The 22,032-nt window shown below is 40.9% G+C and overlaps 1 protein-coding gene across 1 annotated transcript in view; it reads right to left on the bottom strand.

Annotated features, from left to right (window-relative positions):
• Positions 1-22,032, bottom strand: part of Cfap54 (cilia and flagella associated protein 54) — a 287,635-nt gene that overhangs the window by 38,506 nt on the left and 227,097 nt on the right. The window contains exons 62-64 of the mRNA XM_021205638.1: positions 16,360-16,533; positions 13,649-13,869; positions 6,046-6,213 (exon numbers count right to left, since the gene is read on the bottom strand). Coding sequence (XP_021061297.1) covers positions 6,046-6,213; positions 13,649-13,869; positions 16,360-16,533 — 563 coding nt within the window. The remainder of the gene's footprint in view (positions 1-6,045; positions 6,214-13,648; positions 13,870-16,359; positions 16,534-22,032) is intronic.

Raw genomic sequence — 22,032 nt, 5'->3', positions numbered from 1 at the left:
AGTGCTATTTGGAGTTATGTTCTGCACTGCAAACATTTAAATTCCAGCATTTGCAGGACCTCTTTAATAAGCACAGGTACCCAGTGAGCATACGCCTACACTTCCTATTACTTTCAGGAGGTACACCTTCCCACTCCGTTGGGTTACCCACTCCCACACACCCACATTCCTCTCTCCCCCATTTATTTCAACTCCACACAACTTCATAGGCCTGTTTAAGAGGAGGGATTCTCTTGGTGAGTCATGCCCTAGGAATTTCCCCATTGCTTGGATTTGGATAATTCTTAAGCGTCTACTCTATCCACTATTAACAGTTGTGGAGTCACAGGATATGAGACTCACAGAGCCTCTCCCTTCACTTTAGAGATTAGAAAGCAGAAGCCTAGAGCGGACCATCAAACCTGACTAGTCAGGCACATGCACACATGTATCTCCGCTTCCACACAAGTCAAAGGAAAGACTAAAGGGATGTCTTTAAGATTTAAAGACAAAAAGCAAAAGGAGTGAAAGAGATGGGACTTAACAGCCCTTTGAAGAACAGAGAGCATCTGGAGGACTCAGAAGCGAGGGAAGGGTGCATCCTAAGTGCCTTCAAAGGGATCGCTAACACCAGGCATGACTTAGAAAGGTGAAAACTGCCCAGGATTAGAGAGCCAGACATCGTGAAGGCAAGGGCAGGTGGGACTGCGAACAGAAATGTGAGAGCTCCTCTCACCAGATCCCTTCCTCTGTCCAAGTGGGGAGATTGAACATGTCCCTTGACATTGCTCCTGGGTGAAAACTACACTCTGCACTCTGCAAATGTTAAATCAGACTATCTATATTCGTGGCCTTAGCTATGGGGGTTAGGTGCTGGGGGAAATATTGGAGTTAATGTATTATGAATAAGAGATATCCACATCCTCAACCACAACATGATGTGGGCACATTCTCTCTGGGATCACTGGCCAGTTAAAGAGAAAAAAAAGACTCACAGACACTGGCAGCTCAGCATCCTCCAATAAACTGCTAGATCTCCCTCCAGTCATCTTACAATAGAGCCTATACATCCATAAGCCTGACACTGTGTGTTTTCAGTGTGTCCCCAAACATAATCAGATAGCCAAAGGTCCACTGAAAAGGAAGGTGAAAGACAGAAACCAAAACTAACAGAAGAAAGGAACTCAGAGGATCAGACCTAAGATAGAACAGAAGAAATTATCAGTGACCATAACAAACCATCAGAGAGAGAGAGGCAGCAAGTCCCTGAAAAAAGAAGAGGGAGAGAGGACATGGCTTTGGTGTGTCCATGAAGAAGGAACATGGACCGCTTAAGTGGGAAAAAGAATGAGGATAAAAATACACTGTCACAGCTAAGTAAGCAAAAAGATATTTAAAGCGCAAAGATGAATCTGTCTCCCCCTGAAAAGTAAATCCTAAATTCAAGTCATAGCTAACAATGAGAAAAGGGTAAGAAAGGTAAACTTTGAACCTATTAGACTCACTCTCTGAATAAAAGAACTTTAAGAGTGTACAGAAATAACCACAGGGAAGACCCTGATAAGAGATGACAGCTCTACAGACTAAAAACACGATGTTCAAGTTGAGAAGTGTGTCATCAGTGTCCAGCAGAATGTATGGAAGGTCATACCAAGGCACACCATAGAATTTCATCGCTCGTAGGACAGAAAAAAAGATCTCAGAGCTTCCAGGGTCACAGAAAAAGACCCAGTATCCCATTGGGTATACACTCAAAGGCAAGCAAATCAGTCAATCAGAGCGATAGCCGCACTCTGGTGGGTAACTAAGCACCATACTCAACAGCTGAGATGTGGGATCAACCTGTGACCATCAACATGTGAATGGGTAGATAAAGCACACCCAAAATAGAACACTGTGTAGGCTTGAAAATGAAATCCTGATTGTTGGGCTGTAAGTGAACCTAGAAGACAGAATGGGAAGTTAAACAAGCCAGATACAGCAACACAAACCCTGCATGGCCTCGCTCAGATGCGAGTGAAAGAATATATTTTGAGTTCAATATGAGGATACTTTGCATGAGTATTTAGAATAATCTAGCATAGGGACAGAAAGGAAATAACTGCCTGGGCAAGGAGAGTAGTACTAGGGGGTGGTACAGAACGGTGAGAAGGGACACTGATGTTGATTGACTTTTTTATTTGGGAAACAGTGTCAAAGTGATGGCAGTGTTTTCACTGGCCAGATGAAGTCTTCCTGTTCAGGGCTCAGTGTCTGGCCTGATCAGAATTCTTGAATGTGGTCATGCTTATCTATTTTCTATGCTTACCTATTCTCTATGGCCTTAAGAGATGGCCTTGGACTTTACAGCCACATATAATAACACAACAGCCTTTGAATCAATAGAGGAGACCAAATCAGGTCTTAGTACCTATAGCCATCCATATCCTTGTCCTACTTTGCTTGCTATTGCTATAATAAATATCATGACCAAAAGAAACTTGGAGAAGAGAGGGTTTATTTGGCTTATACTTCAACACCGTAGTCTGTCATTGAGGGAAATCAGGGTAGGAACTCAAACAGGAATTTGGAGGCAAGAGCTGAAACAGAGGAATACTAATTACTGGCTTGTTCTACTTGCTTTCTTAGATGCCCCAGAATCATCTGGCCATCAGTAGCACCAGCCACGGTAAGCTGGGCCCACACACATTAACTGTTAAGAAAATGCCCTCAAAGACTTCTTCACAGGTCAGTCTGATGGAGGCACTTTCTCCTTTGTCATCTGTCACTTGTCATTCCTATTGAATGTATACCTTGAAGCTGATCCCCTTATCAACACAATTCAGAGCTCATTGGGAACCACAAAGTACAGCTCTGCTTGCTAAAGGAGGATGAGGTGGGTTAAAGAGCAAGACTTTCTGGTCTAACATTAGACAAATCTAAGCCATCAAACCTCTGGCTCTGGGCACATGTTTTTATAGCTGAGCTGTGGTGGCATATCTGGCTGGAAGCAGCAATTTTTCACTGTGTCTATAAAAACAGTATCTGGGAGGTTCCTTAGATTTATATCTCTAATGGCCATTTAATTTCTGTCTCTATAAGGTACTAAGTTGTTGGAGAATTACTTATTTTGTAACAAATTTCTAATAGGTTACTTTTGTGTGGTTCTGTTATGTTCTATTAAAGATTTTTTTTTGGTTCTGTTTGCTTGCTTGCTTGTTTGTTTGTTTCAGATAAGATAATCTGATTTCTGCTTCCTTTATTTAGGAAGTTACGATATTCTAAGCTACAAACTTGAAACTACCTTTGAAGTTCATTACCTAGAGAAATTTGTCTCTCTGAATTCTTAAAAAACAAACAAACAAACAACAACAAAACACCCTTCCTATCAGAATTCCACCTAATCCTGGGATTTCTATTTTATTGGCCCCAACACCCTTGCCTGGCATTTCTGTGTCTAAATAGTCAGTAAATGGAAATGGATGCGGTGACATGAACATCTGAAGGGCTAAATCAGATATGTGATTTCATTCATCCTGCCTGAGGCTTAAGAGTACCTACAGACATCATCCAGGACTAAATGTGGTGTCCTGCTTACTTACACAGATATACTCTGGAGTTAGATAGCTCCTTGCCACCTGACAGTCCTCCATTCTTGCTCTCAGTCTTTTCTTCTGTGAAATGGGGTTAATGATCTCACCTACCTCATATACTTGCTGTCAAGTTAATAGAAACAAAATGGCTGCCATACACCCAACTCTGCAGAGAGCTAACCGTGACTACCATCTAAGGCATTGGTTCTCAATATTGTTAATGCAGCAACCTTTTAAAACATATCTTGCTGTTGTGGTGACCCCCCAACCATAAAATTATGTTTGTTGCTACTTTACAACTGTAATTCTGCTACTGTTATGAATCACAATGTAAATAGCTGTGTTTCCTGATGGTCTTTGGGAGGCCATGACGCACAGATTGAAAACCACTGATCTAAGGTTTTCTTAGTCTCAGAACCCAACACCCATCTCTAGATCAACATGCAAAGATAATTAATAGATGAATGCACAGAGACACCAGCATCTAAATCAATCAAACAACTGTCAGAAATACCTTCCAAAAAGTTTGGGATCTGAGAAGATCATCTAAGAAAATGTTTCTTAGGTTTTATCTTTTGTCAGCCACTACATCTTTAATCATGAAACACACATACATGTACACATGTTCACTGTTAAAGAAGGAAAAATGGACCCAAGGTAAGAGAAAGTAGAAACCATGCTCTGACTGTTTTCTTGTGTTCACCTTAAATCACAATTTGATGGTTGGGACTCTACATCTAACCTCCTCACATCAGTTCATGAAGCCCTTGCTCACTGCCAGACATGACTGTTTATGGACAATGACTGTAAATAAACATGGACTGTTTATTTACCTACCATAATTATACCAGCATCTAATTTCCAGAGAATGGTTTCTGCCATCTGACATCAACACAAGGACATCCAGATCACCCTGCACCCATCTCCCCTCCCAGTAACTGACATGACATAGAGATTTTACAATCTTGTGACATGAACACACACTTGATTTTAAAAGACTATTACTTAATTTGTTCCCCAACTATAAAATCTTCCAAACTCTCCATCTTTTATCCTTCTTGTTGGCTTTCCTGCAAGTAAATACATTCTGATACCTGATGATCAACCCGTTCATTCAATTTTGTCTGTAACAACATATATCGTGAAACAAAATTTTCACAGAATCTTTTTCACTTATAGACAATGTTTACTTTCTTTGGCTTGTATCTTGTTTAGGAAGGAAAGTGAGGGTCCTTGTGTAAACACCTAGCATACACATAAAATCCTGGCATGACTACTTGTTCCTGGACCCCCAACATTAGAGGTGTGGCTACAGGTAGATTGAAGAGCTTACTAGCCAGCATCAATAAAGGAAGACACTTGGTGTCATGTTTTGGTCTCTGTTCATGTAAATGCAATGTACACATACAGTGCTAATCATGCATAACTATATTGACTCTCCAACCTATTTGAAAACTACTATAGTAAATTTCCCAGAAGGATACAGTAGATGTACTATTTTTAAAGTTTGGTGGAATATCTGGCAAGAATTTAACTAGGAAAGGGGGAACCCAATGGTGTGGACAGACCTCCATAGTCATGGGCTCTACATTCATAGATCCAACCAATTGCAGACAGAAAATATTTTTTGTTAGGTCTGCTGAACACACGGAGATTCTGTCTTGCTACGCCCTTCATATTACAGAGTAGCCACTATGCACAAGTTTTCATTGTGTTGCATAATACATGTAAAGCAGAAATGACTGAGAGTGCACACAGGGATGTGAGCAGAAATGACTGAGAGTGCACACTGGGATGTGAGCAGAAATGACTGAGAGTGCACACTGGGATGTATATAGGTCATATATAAATATGTCATTTTGGGGAAAAGACTGGAGCATCCATGGATTTTTGGTATCTTTGGAAAATCCTGGACCCAATCACCTGCTCAATAACAAAAGTTGGCTTGTTGATAAAAGGAAACACGCAGCATCAAGTATATCTGGGAAGTGATGTAGCAAATCTCTCTTTTTGTCTGAATAGGGAATGCTGTATAATTGGCCCAGTATAAGAAGGGGGAGGATGGAGAAGAAAAAAAAAAAAAAGGTGGGCCTAGGAGGTTTCTGATTTGACAGGGGTCACGTGAGTCAAGGAGGTGCAGAAGCTACCAGGGGCACTGCTGGAGGGGACAAAGCTCGTGTACTGAAGAGTGAGAAAGGAGACCAATGAAGGAGACAAAGAGCAAATGAAAACACCAGACAAGAAAAACCCCTTAGGCTAGCACTGTATGGGAAAGTGCCTGAGGCTCTTAGAGAAAGAAATCATCAGAGGCATCGCAGGCTGGAAGGTTTCTCCATAAGGGGTTATATTGACCAACTGTTCCACTTTTCAAAGCTGACTCATTTTCAAGACTCCCCTAGAATCTGAATCACTACTCGATCTTGGTCATTAAGGGTCCCCTCTGCTGCTTAAGCCTTATTTCTGGGTGGGATATTTAACTCTTATCAGTGCGTACCATAGGTTCCGCATCCTTTGGAGGTTTGTCCAGGGGAGGAATATACCACTGAAAGCAAAGTTCTTTGTTTAAAGCTTGAACCGCCATTTCTGATGAGATTTCTGTATAAGATGGGCAGCCGGTGAGCTTTCCAGATACATCAGACTGCAGGGAACTGTCCCGATGGACCTAGGGAACAGTAACAAAGAGAAACCACGTCAGTGTAGTTGCTGATAATGAGCTCATTCAATATTTAAAGCAAATTAACTGGCTGCATTAAAAAAAAAAATTCTGGGAGTTGTCTCAGCTTATTTTATGATGGTAGACCTTCAAGCTGCCCCTAGATTACCATAGAATAAATTCTCATATAATAAATGATGCTTTAAAACTCCAAAAACTCAACAGATGTCTTTTACTTTAGTAAAACTTCCAGGCCAGAAATACCCTGAAACTTACTGCTATGGAATACCTACTACCAAGTTTCTACTTTACACACTGGTGAGGAAAGGTCCAGGGGGCACCATTAGTTAGCACATGCTACTTGAAGAGCCTGTGTTTATAACTCTTATGGATTCAATTTAGTGGCAGCACCATCTGCAAAATAAGACACGTTTTTCCCCCTGAAGTCCAGTTCTCCCCTCCCTTCCTTCTTTGAATGCACATGGCTGGTTTGTAAGTCCAAGTCCTCAATGGGATCTAGGCCTAGCTTCTCTCTGGGAACTCGGTCACTGGGCCAGGAACACAAATGTGAAAGAAGTGCATCCACTGTTTCAAGAGTTGTTAAGGTAACCAAGGAGACAGAAGATGCGGATGATGGGCAACAAAACAACAGGTCAGCCAGAGAGAGAGCAAATACAGACATAGTACCCTGACTCCAAAAACAGCCACGAGTGGATAGTAAACGATTTTCAAAGTTAACCTCCTCTCGCCTCCAAGATCACAGGACAGTAGTTGGGAAGCAGTCTCCCTGCTCCTGTCCCCCTCTTGACATCTAAGGCTTCCCAGGGGTTGATGACCAAGGGAAGACATCACCACCCGAAGAAAGCGCTAGATGCCTCTGTCCCTCCCATTAGGCCTGAGCTTATTCAGACTGACTGTGAGTCCAAGTCTTTAAAGTACAAGCAGAAATGGGAAAGACAGACCTTTTAAGCTGTCACCTGAGAAAAGGAGAAAAGATGTTTTTGACTGAAAGGTAATACTGAATAGGAAACGTTCTGAAATGATCTAGAAACTATCAAAAAAAAATTTTTTTAAACAAAACAGTATTGGTGCAAAAACAAACAACTCTGTATAATGAAGAGTAATTCCACATTCAGCAGTTCATGACTGGGTAAAGAATTGTTTTTAAAAATTGAGTTTCTCTTTCTCTTTCTCTTTCTCTTTCTTTCTCTTTCTCTTTCTCCTTTCCCTTTCTGTCTCCTTTCTTCTTTCTTCCTTCCTTTCTTTCTTCTTTCCTTCCTTCCTTCCTTCCTTCCTTCCTTCCCTCCTTCCCTCCTTCTCTCTCTCTCTCTCTCTCCCTCTCTCTCTCTCTCTCTCTCTTTCTTTCTTTCTTTCTTTCTTTCTTTCTTTCTTTCTTTCTTTCTTTCTTTCTGCGACAGGGCATCTCTTCATAACCCTGGCTGTCCTAGAACTCTATCTCTGTGGATCAGCTGGCCCTGAAATTCCCGGAGATCTGCCTGGCCACCACCACCTGGCCAAAATCGAATGTCTCATATGAGGAGCTCTCCTAGGCTCTGACAACTCTTAATTATTCTTATGATAGGTATTCTAATGACTAGTATTCTGACAATAGGTATTATTTCCTAGGTTCTGACACATCATTCATATTCATAATTGGGTCAGTGTAGGAACGTGAAAATCAGTTGCCTTTCAGCTCAATACAACAGTGGTCATTAGAACAATGTTTTAGTAAGTATAACAGACACCAACATCTAACCGGGATGGTGGTTCAGTCATCAGGGCTTGCCTCCCAAGCATGAAGTTTAATCCTCAAGGGTCCAAGCAAAGAAGCTGAGCACAGTTGAATGTGCTTATAGGGTCAGTACTGGAGGGGGAGACAGATGGATCCCCGGAAATAAGTGCCAGGCCAGTGAGAGATCCTGTGTCTAAAGTCAAGGTGGGTAGTTCCCCGAGATTCACATCTGCAGTTGCCCTCTGGCCTATACATGCAGCACACTTATAAGTAACACACACATATATACACACACACACAAACATGTACCTGAACATACACACTTAGATACTATGAAAACTATGCATTTTCCATTACCTTCAAAACACTATAGTATCTAGTTGCTGGTGAGATCAATTCTCTAGATAAATGGGGAAGTATGCACCAAGTACTTTTTATGTTTCCTTAATTCTTTAAAAAGGAATGGGATAACAGACCCACTAGCCTATCAAAACTGAATCATTCCAACTCATTGAGTCCTTGGGTCTGCACAGGTGGCATAGGCATTCTGTCCATAAAAGTGCACAATTTTAATCATCCTCTATTTGGGATCTCTAATGTGATTTGCTTGGTGCCTTTGTTTTTCCATTGCAAAGCTGCAATAGATTTAACATAACACAACACAGAGCAGTGATTGTCATGGGAAGGTACCTACTTCTTGGTGCGTATGTGGGAGGAGGGGAGGAACACAGGCTGAAGTATCAAAGTATGGAAACAGTTTGATTGAAGTAGACTCCTGAGTGATTAAAGGCTCAAAAATGTTATTATAAAAATCATCCAAGCTTGGAGATTATAGCCAAAAAAAAAAAAAAAAAAAAAAGTCCCCCAAAAGTCCCCGAAAGGCTTCATGCTCCTTAGTTACCTTCCTGTCGTGAAGCGAACACATGATTAGGTACCTTGCACCTGTCAGGCAAGCAACAGTGAATTCAGAGCTGATTACCCTGGGATAGTGTTATACTAATTATATAAAAACAAGAGTATAACAGGTGAAACACGACCCGCCATTAAACCACTGCCAGGAGAAACAGAGACGGGCGGGGATCACATTCAAAGTCCTACCTGTGGAACTCCAACCTCAGAATTAGGTCATGGGAGTCCTGGGTGGCCCTTTAGACCAGAACGATTGGGTCAGCTTTCAAAACAGACTCCAGGCAGTCACATTAGCTGTGAAGGTCTTATTCAGTGTCCTCAAGAGTAGAACTCTGAAGGCACTGTACTCAGCCTTCAGGTTCAGTTCCCTTGCCCTCTACTTCCAGAGCCAACGTAACCAGGTGGGACGGCTAAAGCCTACAATACCATCACTTAGCAAACCGAGAGAAGACGACTCTTGTGAGTTTGAGCTGAGCCTGAGATACAGCGTAAGTTCCACATCAGATTGGCCTAATACAAGGCACTGATCAAAACAAACAAACAAACAAACAACAATCAGAAAAAACAAGATAAACAAAACAAAACAAAACAACAACAACAACAACAAAAAACCAAGGTCTCTGGGACATATGCAGTAATCTACAAGAGAGTTTTAGTTCCAGAGAAGTGAATCAGAATCTATAGAGCTTTCTCCCGTGCTATGCGTGGTTGTGGGAGATCTTACTGGTCTACCCATCCCTCTCATTCCTCTTTTGGGAGAAAGTTACGAGATTGATGGACTTGGGGGAAATATTTGAGACATACATATTTCTGCTTCTCTTGCGAGTGAACTATTTGTTGGTTGGACATTCTTTGTTTCTTCAGGTGAGATTCTAAGGAACCCCATGAGGAGGTCTGATGCCTTGCAATACTAAGTGAAAGGCAAGGAAATTCACAACATATACAACCCCTCATCAACATATAGGAAGCCATGCTCTACAGTATTAATGTTATGATTCATAGAAGCGAACAATGTTCCTCCTAATCTTTATTCTTACCCTTCTTGATGAGCTAGAGCTCACTCCAGGAAGTGGGTGGAAAGTATTAGGAAGGCCACAGTTCTGTAGTTTCTGGAAAGATGGGAAAATCCTTTGAACTACTTCCCATGTGATTCCAACACTTGGCACTAGTTGTTGCTTCTGTGGAGGTGGTGAGGTTTCACTGTGCAGCCTAAGAGGTTCTACGAGATAGCCCAGGAGGCTGGGAGACTCGTGATCCTCCTGCCTCAGCCTCTGAGTACTGGTACTATGGACATGAGCCAACATGCTTGGCTCTTTAACAGAGTTCTTCTAAGTTCCTTAATGAGTCTTTCTTTGTTGTAGTATTTAAATGGTTTATCTTAATATATGATATGTAATTTATACTCTAATATAACAGCATCTCACCAGATAGTCCAGGCTGGCCCGCAGTTTATAGTCCTTCTGTCTCAGCCTCCTGAGTTTTTGGGATTACAAGAATGCACCACCACACATGAGCTATCACTTCTGAAGTGGCAGTTCATTTTTAAAGCAACAAAAACAACAACAAAAAACAAAACAACAACAACAATGACAACAAAAAAACAAAACAAACAAACAAACAAAAACCTGAGCAACTATTTAGAATAAAAAGGCAGGAATTTTTCCCCAAGTATTCCTTAAAGTTTTTACCATTATCTCCCAGCACGGAGGTGTTCCATCCTCATAGGATAAGATATGTAAGTCCCTGTTCTGGGACAAGCCCTGGTTTCTGATCATTTCCCTGGCAACATTGACCACAGAAGCACAGACAAAGCCAGTGCATAGAAGCCATTCCTGTAAACGTCAATGAGCTAAAAGGTGATGTTCAAAGGCAGAGTTAATTCAGAATAAGTGACGGTCTGTTTTTCTTATTTTGAGAAAAGCTGTGCAAGTGAAATGATTTATTCATTTCATAAACATGCCAGACGCTTCTGGGTTCCACATTCCCTTAAGTTCCCTAGAATCTCAGCCGTTCCATCTATAAAGCACAAATGTGTCAGCCTCCTCCACAAGATGTTCCTTCTTTTGGTCCTCCTTTGGTCTGATGATGTCACTGAGCTCTCAGGATCACAGGCTTCCCATGGCCCCTCTGCCTTCTGCCTCTGAAGGGTCATGGTGCTGCTTTAATGTGTCCTATTTTTCCTAAGTTTTGTCTGTTACAGCCATATCTTCCTTCCCACTCTTTCAGTCACATGGTCCCTTACTTGACTGTGTCTCTTCCATAATTCTTTTTTCTCCTTTGCCTGTTAATGCTACACAATACCAACAGCAAAGCTAAGATAGACATGCTGTTCCCCTTTTGAATTACTTTTGCTTGTTAGAGCATGATTTTATTTTTTAATTTTAAAAAACTTCCAATGAAGTATCAGACTTCTTATGGTATGCATATACATGTCAGTTTGTTTAACTTCTCCCAAATTCACCCCCTCCATTTCCCTGCTCCCCTTTCTCTGCCACACTCTTGCACCCCCAGGATTCCCATTTCTACTTCATGTGTTCTTTTTTCCTCATTCCTCTTAAAGCCTCTTCATTCCCCACTGTGCCATGGGGCTTCTCTCTAGTCCTCTTAAGTCCCCTGGACTTAACCCACATCCGCATCCATGTTCATACCCATATTTACCATTAGAGGCCAAGATCCACATATAAAAGAGAAAACATGGCATTCTTCTTTCTGAGCATCGGTTACGTTACTTAATACAGTATTTTCCCAGCACCATCTATTTTCCTAGTAATCCACACATGCATTCTTCTTTATAGCTAAATAAAACTCTACTGTGTCTCCACCTTACCCATTCATTGGCTGATACGAATGTGAGCAGACCCTACTTCATTCCGACCATGGAAAGAGAAGCAATGAATTTGGATGTCTTGCTGTAATAGGACATAGAATCCTTGGGGTATATACATTGGATAGGCATAGGTAGGTCACGTGGAAGTTCAATTTTAGTTTTGTTAGAAGCCTCCATATGATTTACACAGAAGTTTGGCTCTCTCTTACTCTTTCACTGAGAGTAGACAAAGGTTACTCTTTCCCTATATGGCCCTACATGGCCTACATGGCCCAACACATATTTGTGACCATTTGCTTTCTCAAAGGAAGCTGTTCTGTTTACAGTGAGATGGAATCCCAAAGTAATTTTGATTTGCACTCCCCTGGTGGCTAAGGATTTTGAGCACATCAAGGATGCATATATTGGCCATTCACATCTCTTCTTTTGAAAACTGCCCTTCAGTCCATTGGCCTGTTTATTGATTGGCAGTTTTATTTTCAGTACGTAGCTTTTGCTATTCTCTATGTATTCTAGTCATTTACCCCTTCTCTGGAGGATAGTTGAGAAAAGATTTTTCTCCCAGTCAGCAAGCTGTCTTCTCACTCTTTTGACAGTTTCTTCTCTTGTGACGAAGTTCTGTGTGTTTGTGCACACAGGCATACACGTGCGCACATGCGTATGTGTGTGTGTGTGTGTGTGTGCCCTTGCTTGTGTGTGTGCTTGCAGAAGTACAAGGTCAAGTTTAGTTCCTATATCATGTTCGACACCATTTTGGCTAGAATGACTGGCAGGCAAGCTTTGGCATCTGCTTATCTTAATCTACTCACTCAGTGAAGAGCTACAACACCTAGTTTTTTATATGGATACCTGGGATGTGAACTCGGGTCCTCATGTTTACACAGCCACTGAGCTATCTCCCCAGTCCCTACAAGCCTTTTGATTTCATGTGATCCTATCTGTCAGTTCTTGGCATGCTTTTGTGTGCTATTGGGATCATATTGAGAAGTGTCTTGCTTACACTTAAACCAGCAGGTATTTCCCCCACATTTCCTTTAGCAATTTCAAACTAAAACCATAAGTAATACATTTTAATTTTCACACTTTCCTTGTCGTGTCCTTTAGAAAGAATTTCTAAAGTCATCTAGCCTTTTATCTCTCAAACCGAAGTTTTGTTTCTTTACCACCAGATCAAGACTGCATACAGGGGCTCTGCCCTTCTACGTTGTCTGTCTCTACCATCTCAGAGTCACTTTGGCATATCGTAGGAATTCAACAAATGTTCAATGATTATTGAATTTTAAGCCCTTATTCCTAGTTTGAAAGGACTTGTTCAGTCTAACCAAACATCTTCATTTCAGTACCTCATTTAAATATCCCTATTACTCCAGACCATGGTGGTTTTAAAAAAATAACTCTTAAAACTTCATTTATATTCATTTTATGTCTTGTCAATGGGAATCTCTAGTTTTCATATTACATATTTTATAAAAATCTATTTACTTTAATAGACTTTACCAAATAAAAAGTTCTCCAACTCTTAATTCATCTAAAGGTTTTCCTTCTTTAATCTACTCATATTAACAATTTTGAGAAGTACAATAAATCCTTTACGCGTTTAAAATAAATATAAATATAAAGAACTTGGGTGTAGATTTAGAAAGACTCTGACTAGGTTACAACAAAGTGATGACACTGGAATTTGTATCAGCTCTTAGCAAAATGGTTTCCTGAAAAATACTGATCCTACAGGAAGATAGACAGGTCGGAGCCATTTCAAAGGTCGGTAGGAATGACAAGAAAGACTTGAAATAGGAATCATCCTGAAACTCCAGGTGACTTGGTTTGCCTCCCTATGTGGTTTCTACGGAAATAAGCCTGCTAGGGGCTCTGGATAAGCAAGAAATCTCTTAGCCACTTGGAGGCTGGCATGCTCCTTCCTGCAATAGGAGGGTGATCTAAGACAATTCACAGAGATCAATGTTTTAGAAGCTTACCTTGCCTGATGATTCGTACAGAACTTTCTCCAGTGAAATGTTTTCCAAACCTTGAAGAAGTTCCCTTGGAAACCCATCAATGCATGAAGAAGAGTAGAGCTGTAAGAATCGTTTCAGGAAGAGATGCATTTCTTTTTGGCGCAAAATCAATTCAGAGTTGTACAGGGATGTGAGAAGTGTGTCATCGGGCAAAGAAATCCCTGAGATCGGAGTGGCAGATGCTTGAGAAACAGAAAGATAATTATTTAGGCTTATGTGAACGACAGAATGGTCTCGGTCTTGGTATTCATTTACTGCCTGCTGTGGCACACTAACCATAGCCACCATAGTCCCGCCACCACCTTGCTCTGTGAGATTTATATACTAATGGGTTACTGACTGCCACGGCTTCAAGGGAAATCTCAGAGGCACATAAGAATATTGTTTCTGGTTGTAAATGTTAACTGTACCATCTATTCTTTCTACCTGTCTTATTTTGGGTTCCTATAAAACATACCCTGTAGTGGAGACTTGGGTGCATGGCATTCTTCTGACAAGGGATCTCAAAGGCCTTTGTGGATGGTTAGGAAAATTATGGCCAGAAGAAAGGGAGAATTAGGAGGGAGCATAATGAGTAGGACAGGTCCAGGCCCATGCTCAGCAAAGGATCAGTCCTGCTAAGATCTTCTGAAAGACAACATCAACAGCTGTAACCGTAATGCCATTGTGCGCTGAATAAAGATTTTCCTTGTATTATTCAAATGCTGATTTCCGTGCCCCTACATCTGGTTGCAGTCCTTCTTCTGAGAATCTCCTGACTCACCTTTGTATAAGCATTGATCCCCAATTATTCTCTGATAGGTCAATAAAGAAACTGACCAACCAATGACCGAGCAGTGGGAAGAATAGGGCGGGACTTCCTCCCAGCCAGAGGAGGGGGAGGAAAAGAGAGGAAGAGGAGATTTGCTACAAGGAGAGGGTCCAGGAGACACCATGAGAAAACACCTAGAGCGGAGAGAGACAGGTCAGTACTGAAATGCAACTATCTCTGGGATTTTGGTTGGGAGGTAGCCAGATTAGCAGAGAATATTCAAATGGTTTAGTACTGTTCAGTTGTTGTACCTTAAAGATGTTAAATCTAATAGTCCTATCTCAATTATTTGAGAGCTAGCTAGGTTAAGAGAAAAATGGCAACACATATAAATTTCCACTAACATTATAAAACGAAACTGGAAAGCCCCTCTACTCTCTGTTACCGTACTGGCTAAGGTCACTGCTGGATGTGGGGGGGACTGGCACCCCAAGTTTACAAACTGGACAAAACCCTAAGAAAGCCCAGAGCATACAAGCAGAAAGATGAATACTTGGGTGGAGAAGTGCCAGCCACTACACTCAGAGGCAAGCTGTGGTGCCAGGGCATCCGCAGGGCTGGCTTTTCAGACTCAAGTCCATATTGTTCCTCTCTGAATGAGTTTCCATCACTGCACAATAAGCAGTTGGTGGCTTATCCCCTCAGTAAAACCAGATGACTGTACTCAGCCATTCTGTGACTCATCTTGGTGGTTCTGCTGGCTTCTCCATCCCTGGACAATGGACATGGACCAAACAGTCATTCTTGACTGCATTCACGAGCGTTACTAGATGGCTGACTTCAAGGGCACCAATGAGTCATAATAAAATACTAACACTGTCAAAATAATGATGGAAAAGACTGATGTAAGCAGACTTTACCAGTTTTTCTAGATACTCTTTTCATGGTGTGCTGGCTAGCTTTCATGTCAACTTGACACAGAGTTATTTGGGTAGAGGGACCCTCAATTGAGAAAATGCCCCTTCTCAACTGGCCACAGCCTGTGTGGCATTTTCTTAATTGATAACAGATATAGGGGTGGTGAAACAAGCTCCTTGTGGGTGATGCCTTCCTGAGCAGGTGGTCCTCCTGGGTGCTATCAAAAAGCTCCAAACCATGAGGTGCAAGCTGGCAAGCAGCCATCTTCTATGACCTCTGCATCAGCTCCTGCATTCAGGATCCTGCCCTGGCGTACCTCTGCAATGAAGTGTGACCCTAGATTTGTAAGCTGAAACAAACCCTTTCCTCAAGTTACTTTTGGTCTTGGTGTTTTATCACAGCAATAGAAACTCAAAAAGACACGTGGTGATGTTTAAAATTAGAATTAACTATCCTATCCCAACTCATGCATTCCATCTCTTTCACACAATTCCTAGATAATTGAACACACCCTAAAGCCAAATCCTGTCTTAGTCACTTTGTAAAGCTGCTGCTCGGTTGTCCCTTGTTTTTTACCTGGTTTTGCTCTATGAACCACTTTGGCAATCTTGGAACTCCACCAGAGACCTTTCTGTTGTGATGTTTTTAAATATATGGCATAAGATGTATGGAATTTCTACAGACACCAATTACATGGCAATATTATTCCAGTCCAAGGTTCCTGTACTTCAGGTCCAAGACCCTGAAACTCCCATCTTTTGACAACCCTTCACTCAGATGTCAAAATGACTCTATACATTAGAAACACACACACACATATACAGCTATAAGTTTTATATATATATATATATATATATATATAAAATATATATTATAAATATAATATATATATTTATATATAATATATATTATAAATATATATATATATAAAACTCTACAAGTTAGAATGTGATCTGAGTAGGAAAAGGAAAATAATATCCTTTCTTAACAAATCAAGACACACCTAGCAGCTTGCTCATGTTGTTGATTCTTTGTAGGTGAATATAGTAGCGAACGAGAAGGATCCACGTAATATCCACTTTGGAGAGATTCCTCTTTCTCCCATCTATACAGTCATACACATCATCATTTTCGCACACAAGTGAGCTGGAAGTCTGGAAAACAACTTGGTAGTTTTCTGAAAGCAAAACAAACAAACAAACAATAATATATGATACAATGTTGTCCTTTTCCTGAAATAAATATATGCATAGAGTCTGAGGGGGAGAAAGACTGTTACATGAGCAAATGTTCAATTTAAGAAAAAAATGTGTATTACAAAGGAACCAAGCAAAGTGTTAAAAGAAAAAAGGCTGTGGTAAGATATTTAGCACACATATGTTGCTGCTTTTTAAAATAAAGATTTATTTTTATTTTACATGTATGAGTGATTTACCTGCATGCATGTATATATGTATGTATATATGAGTACTATGTATTATGTGTACCATGTATGTATGTGCACCATGTATGTCTGAGCACCATGTATGAGTACCATGTATGTATAGATACCATGCATGTATGTGTGAGTACCATGTATGTGTGAGTACCATGTACGTGTGAGTACCATGTATGTATGGATACCATGTATATACATGTACATGTTTGTCTGGGTACCATGTATGTATGTGTACAATGTATGTATGTGTATCATGTATGAGTATCATATATTTACATGTATCATGTTCATATAGGTACCATATATGTCTGAGTACCATGCATGTATGGATACCATTTATGTACATGTACCATGTTTGTATGGGTACAATATATGTATGTGTACCATGTATGTATGGGTATCATATATGTACATGTACTGTGTTCATATGAGTACCATGTACGTATGAGTACCATGTATATATAGTTACCATGCATGTGCCTGATATACACAAAGCCCGTGAGAAGACATCAGACCCACTGGACTGGAGTTCCAAATGGTTCTGAGTCACCATGTGGGTGCAGGAAACTGAACCCAGGTTCTCTGCAAGAGCAACAAGTGCTCCTGATGGCTACAGCATCTCTCCAGCCCTCAAATTGTTATTTATTTATTTATTTATCTGTCTATTTATTTATTTATTTATGGTTCTGGGAATTGAACGTAAGGCCTTGTGCCTGCTTCAACTCTGCTTCTTTTTATGTAGCGCTTCTTGAAACCTTTATACAAAACAATTTTTAAAAAGTCAAATCGCCCAATTTCAACAACCAGCTGGTAGGCCTAACAATCAGGGCAAGGCAGATTCAAGATGAAATATTCTCTTCCATCCCTCGGGAAAAGACACAGCAGTATCTCACTGTACTGAGCATTAGTGACATCTTAAAGAAAACAGAGCATGCACACACTTGCTCAGAGGTGCAACAGCCCATAAGAGGATGCAGCAGGATCTAACAAAATGGAAAATGAAGATATCCATGTGTGCACATGGAGTCTTGTGCAAAGATGTGCCCGGTAGTTTTGCAATAGAAAAACTATGAAACAGGAAACTGTGTTTCTTTGACACTGTTGTAGGAAAGCAGAATAAGCTAGATTCCCATAAGGGAGGGAGTGTAGTGTGGCAGCTCTGTCCTTGTGTCAGCAGTGATGCTCCCTAGTGGGAGAGCTTGCCGATCTCCGTGCCTCCTGCTTATCTGCGCAACCGTGAGTGTGCTAATAGAGAGACGCTGCAAGTCAGCCATCAGCTAAGGTGCAGATTCGATGTGAAAGAAGAATCATGTGGTGCCACTGCGTAAATTCAAGGGCATGCAGTACAACTCCTTATATGGCTTGTGTACAAACATTTATGTTTGATATTTGATCAAGGAACAGCAGTTGTCTCTGGGGGATGGAAGACTTGAGATGAGAGGGGTCTTCTGTGGGTAACAGTCTAGGCATGTTTTCTTGACTAATAAATCGAATTTCCATCTACTTATTGTTACCAGGGAATGGCGCTTCTCTGATTGGCCGTCTAGCTAACATTTACCACCCACCTACGAAAACAAAATACTGCCCCTTTTGCTTTCAGAGTACCTTGTAAATAACCCTTCCTTAAAACCATTTCCCTGACTCTGTCTGAAGCCACCAGCCACCAATAACCATTAATCAAACTTTCATACTAGGAATCACACAGCTGTCGCCGTGTTCTTTATAATCTTTTGGAAACTCTATTTGGAGAAAACTTATGTGTGTTTACAATCTTTTTGTACTAAGTATTCTACTTTTAAATTTTATCCAAGATGCGTATAGGTGTAGTTCATTGATTCTTTACATTGCTTCTTAGTGTGTTATCGACTAAATACAGTGCGATTTGTTTACCTGATCTGTTGTTGATAGGCATGTGAGTTTTTCTGATTATATTTTTAGTTCTTAAAGAATTATTTTTATGTCATGAGTGTCAGTTTGCACGTAGTCCATTGCCTTGTGAATGCCTTGTATACATGGAAGCCAGAAGAGAGTATTGAATTCCCTGTATCTGAGGTTACAGATGGGTGTGAGCTACCATGTGGGTGCTTTTAAGCACGGATCCACCTCCCCAGCCCCTGTATTTTCATTTGCTTTTATTTTCCTGTCTTAAACAAGACTGCCATGAATATCTGAGCATATATTATTTAATATTTCAGTGTACAAATTTACTGGGAATTAGATTTAGTAGTTTATTTTCTTGTATTTTTTAAAAAGAATCTTGCTTTGCTCTTTTGTATAAATTTTAACAGTTCATCACCTACCACCAAGATGCAACTTTTTAAAATGGTTACGGAAGCTTCATTAAATTTACATATCATCCTTAAAAGACTTGCAGAAGTGGGCCCCTGACAGCCATACAGATGGCACGTTCTCTCCTGTATTTGTCAATACATTTTGATGTTTTCCTTATTTATAACATTTGTTAATCACTAGTAATTTAACCTTTTAAAGGTACTATCTTTGGAAATCTATAGAAATAAAATCTTTCTTTAAAATTATATTTTACTTTTAATTTATTTTTTATACTCCATATTCCACTCCCCATGTGCCCCCATCCACCCTCCAACTGTTCCACATCCCACACCTCCTCCCCACTCCACCCCATTTCCACATGGATGTCCCCACACCCATACCACCTCTAAACTCCCTGGGTCCTCCAGTCTCTTATGGGTTAGGTACATCATCTCTGAATGAACACAGACCCGGAAGTCCTCTACTGTATGTGTGTTGGGGGCCTCATATCAGCTGGTGTATGCTGTCTGTTTGGTGGTCCAGTGTTTGAAAGATCTCGGGGATCCATATTAATTGAGACTGCTGGTCCTCCTACAGGGTCGCCCTTCTCCTCAGCTTCTTTCAGCCTTCCCTAATTCAACAACAGAGGTCAGCTGCTTCAGTCCATTGTTTGGGTGCAAATATCTGTATCTGACTCTTTCAGCAGCTTGTTGGGTCTTTCGGAAGGCAGTCATGATAAATCCCTTTTTGTGAGTGCTCCATAGCCTCAGTAATAGTGTCAGGCCTTGGGACCTCCCCTTGAGCTGGATCCTACTTTGGGCCTGTCACTGGACCTTCTTTTCCTCATTTCTATCCCTGTGATTCTTTCAGACAGGAACAATTATGGGTCAGAGTTGTGACTGTGGGATGGTAAACCCATCCCTCTCCCCACTGTCAGGCGTTTCATCTAAGGTCTCTCCCTTTGAGTCCTGGGAGTCTCTCACCTACCAGGTCTCTGGTGCATTGTGGGGGGTGGTCCCCCCAACCTCCTATTACCTGAGGTTCCCTGTTTACATTCTTTCTGCTGGCCCTCAGGGCTTCAGTCCTTTTCCCTCACCCAGTACCAGATCAGGTTCCCCTTTCACTCCTCCCCCCCCCACTCCATTCACTTTCCCTCCCAGGTCCCTCCCTCCCTCCCCAATTGTGATTGCTTTCTTCTCTCTCCCAAGACTGAGGTATCCTCACTTGGGCACTTCAGCCTGTTGAGCTTTTTGAGTTCTGTGGACTGTATCTTGGGTATTCTTTACTTTTTTTTTGGGGGGGGGCTAATATCCACTTATTGGTGAGTACATACCATGCATGTCCTTTGGGGTCTGAGTTACCTCACTCAGGATGATATTTTCTAGTTACATCCATTTGCCTGCAAAAGTCAAGATGTCCTTGTTCTTAATAGCTGAGTAGTATTCCATTGTGTAAATGAACCACATTTTCTGTATCCATTCTTCTGTCATGGGACATCTAGGTTGTTTCTAGCTCCTGGCGGTCCCAAATAAGGTCACTATGAACACAGTGGAACATGTACCCATGTGGCATAGTGGGGCATCTTTTGGGTATATTCCCAAGAGTGGTATAGCTGGAGCTTCAGGTAGATCTATTTCTAATATTCTGAGGAACCTTCAGATTGATTTCCAGAGTGGTTGTACCAGTTTGCAATCCCACCAGCAATGAAGGAGTGTTCCTCTTTCTCCACATCCTCTCCAAAATGTGTTGTCACCTGAGGTTTTGATTTTAGCCATTATGACTGGCGTAAGGTGGAATCTCAGGGTCGTTTTAATTTGTATTTCTGTGATGACTAAGGACTTTGAACATTTCTTTAGGTGCTTCTTAGCCATTTGAGATTCCTCAGTTGTGAATTCTTGGTTTAGTTCTATAGCCCATTTTTTGATTGGGTTTTTTTTCTTTTTTTTGGAGTTTTGGTGATTAACTTCTTGAGTTCTTTATATATTTTGGATATTAGCCCTCTATTGGATGTGGGGTTAGTGAAGATTTTTTTCCCAATCTGTAGGTTGCCGATTTATCTTATTGACTATGTCTTTTGCCTTACAGAAGCTTTCCAGTTTCATGAGGTCCCATTTATCAATTATGGATCTTAAGAGCATGAACCATTGGAAGTTTCCCCCTGTGCCAATGACTTCAAGGCTCATTCCCACTTTCTCTTCTATTAGATTCAGTGCATCTGGTTTTATATTGAGGTCCTTGATCCACTTGGACTTGAACTTTATACAAGGTGACAAATATGGGTCTATTTTCATTCTTCTACATACAGACAACCAGTTAGACCAGCACCATTTATTGAAGATGCTTTCTTTTTTTCAATTGCATATTTTTGGCATCTTTGTCAAAGATCAGGTGACCCTAGTGTGTGGTTTTATTTCTGGGTCTTCAATTCTATTCCATTGATCAACATGTCTGTCTCTGTACCAATACCATGCAGTTTTTAATCACTATTGCTCTGTGGTAAAGCTTGGGGTCAGGGATGGTGATTTCCCCCAGCTGTTCTTTTATTGTTAAGAATTGTTTTTGCTATTCTGGGTTTTTTTGCCTTTCCAGATGAATTTGAGAATTGCTCTTTCTATGTCTTTGAAGAATTGTGTTTGCATTTTGATGGGGATTGCATTGAACCTACAGATTGCCTTTGGTAGAATGGCCATTTTTACTATGTTAATGCTGCCAATCCGCGAGCATAGGAGATGTCTCCATTTTCTGAGATCTTCCATTTCTTTGTGAGGGACTTGAAGTTATTGTTATACAGGTCTTTCACTTGCTTGATTAGAGTTACCCCAAGATATTTTATACTATTTGTGGCTATTGTGAAGGGGACATGGAGGAGTTCGAGGGAGAGAGGAAGAGTTACATTACCTTGTGAATTGCTACATTCTTTCCAGTAGTGGCAGGCGCCAACAGGCCCCAAAAACCTGGGCGCTGTCC

This window comes from Mus pahari, chromosome 9 (assembly GCF_900095145.1).
Source record: "Mus pahari chromosome 9, PAHARI_EIJ_v1.1, whole genome shotgun sequence".
In the NCBI taxonomy this organism is placed as follows: domain Eukaryota; kingdom Metazoa; phylum Chordata; class Mammalia; order Rodentia; family Muridae; genus Mus; species Mus pahari.
Note: the sequence above shows the minus strand (reverse complement) of the source record. Positions and strands in the feature narration are given on the sequence as shown.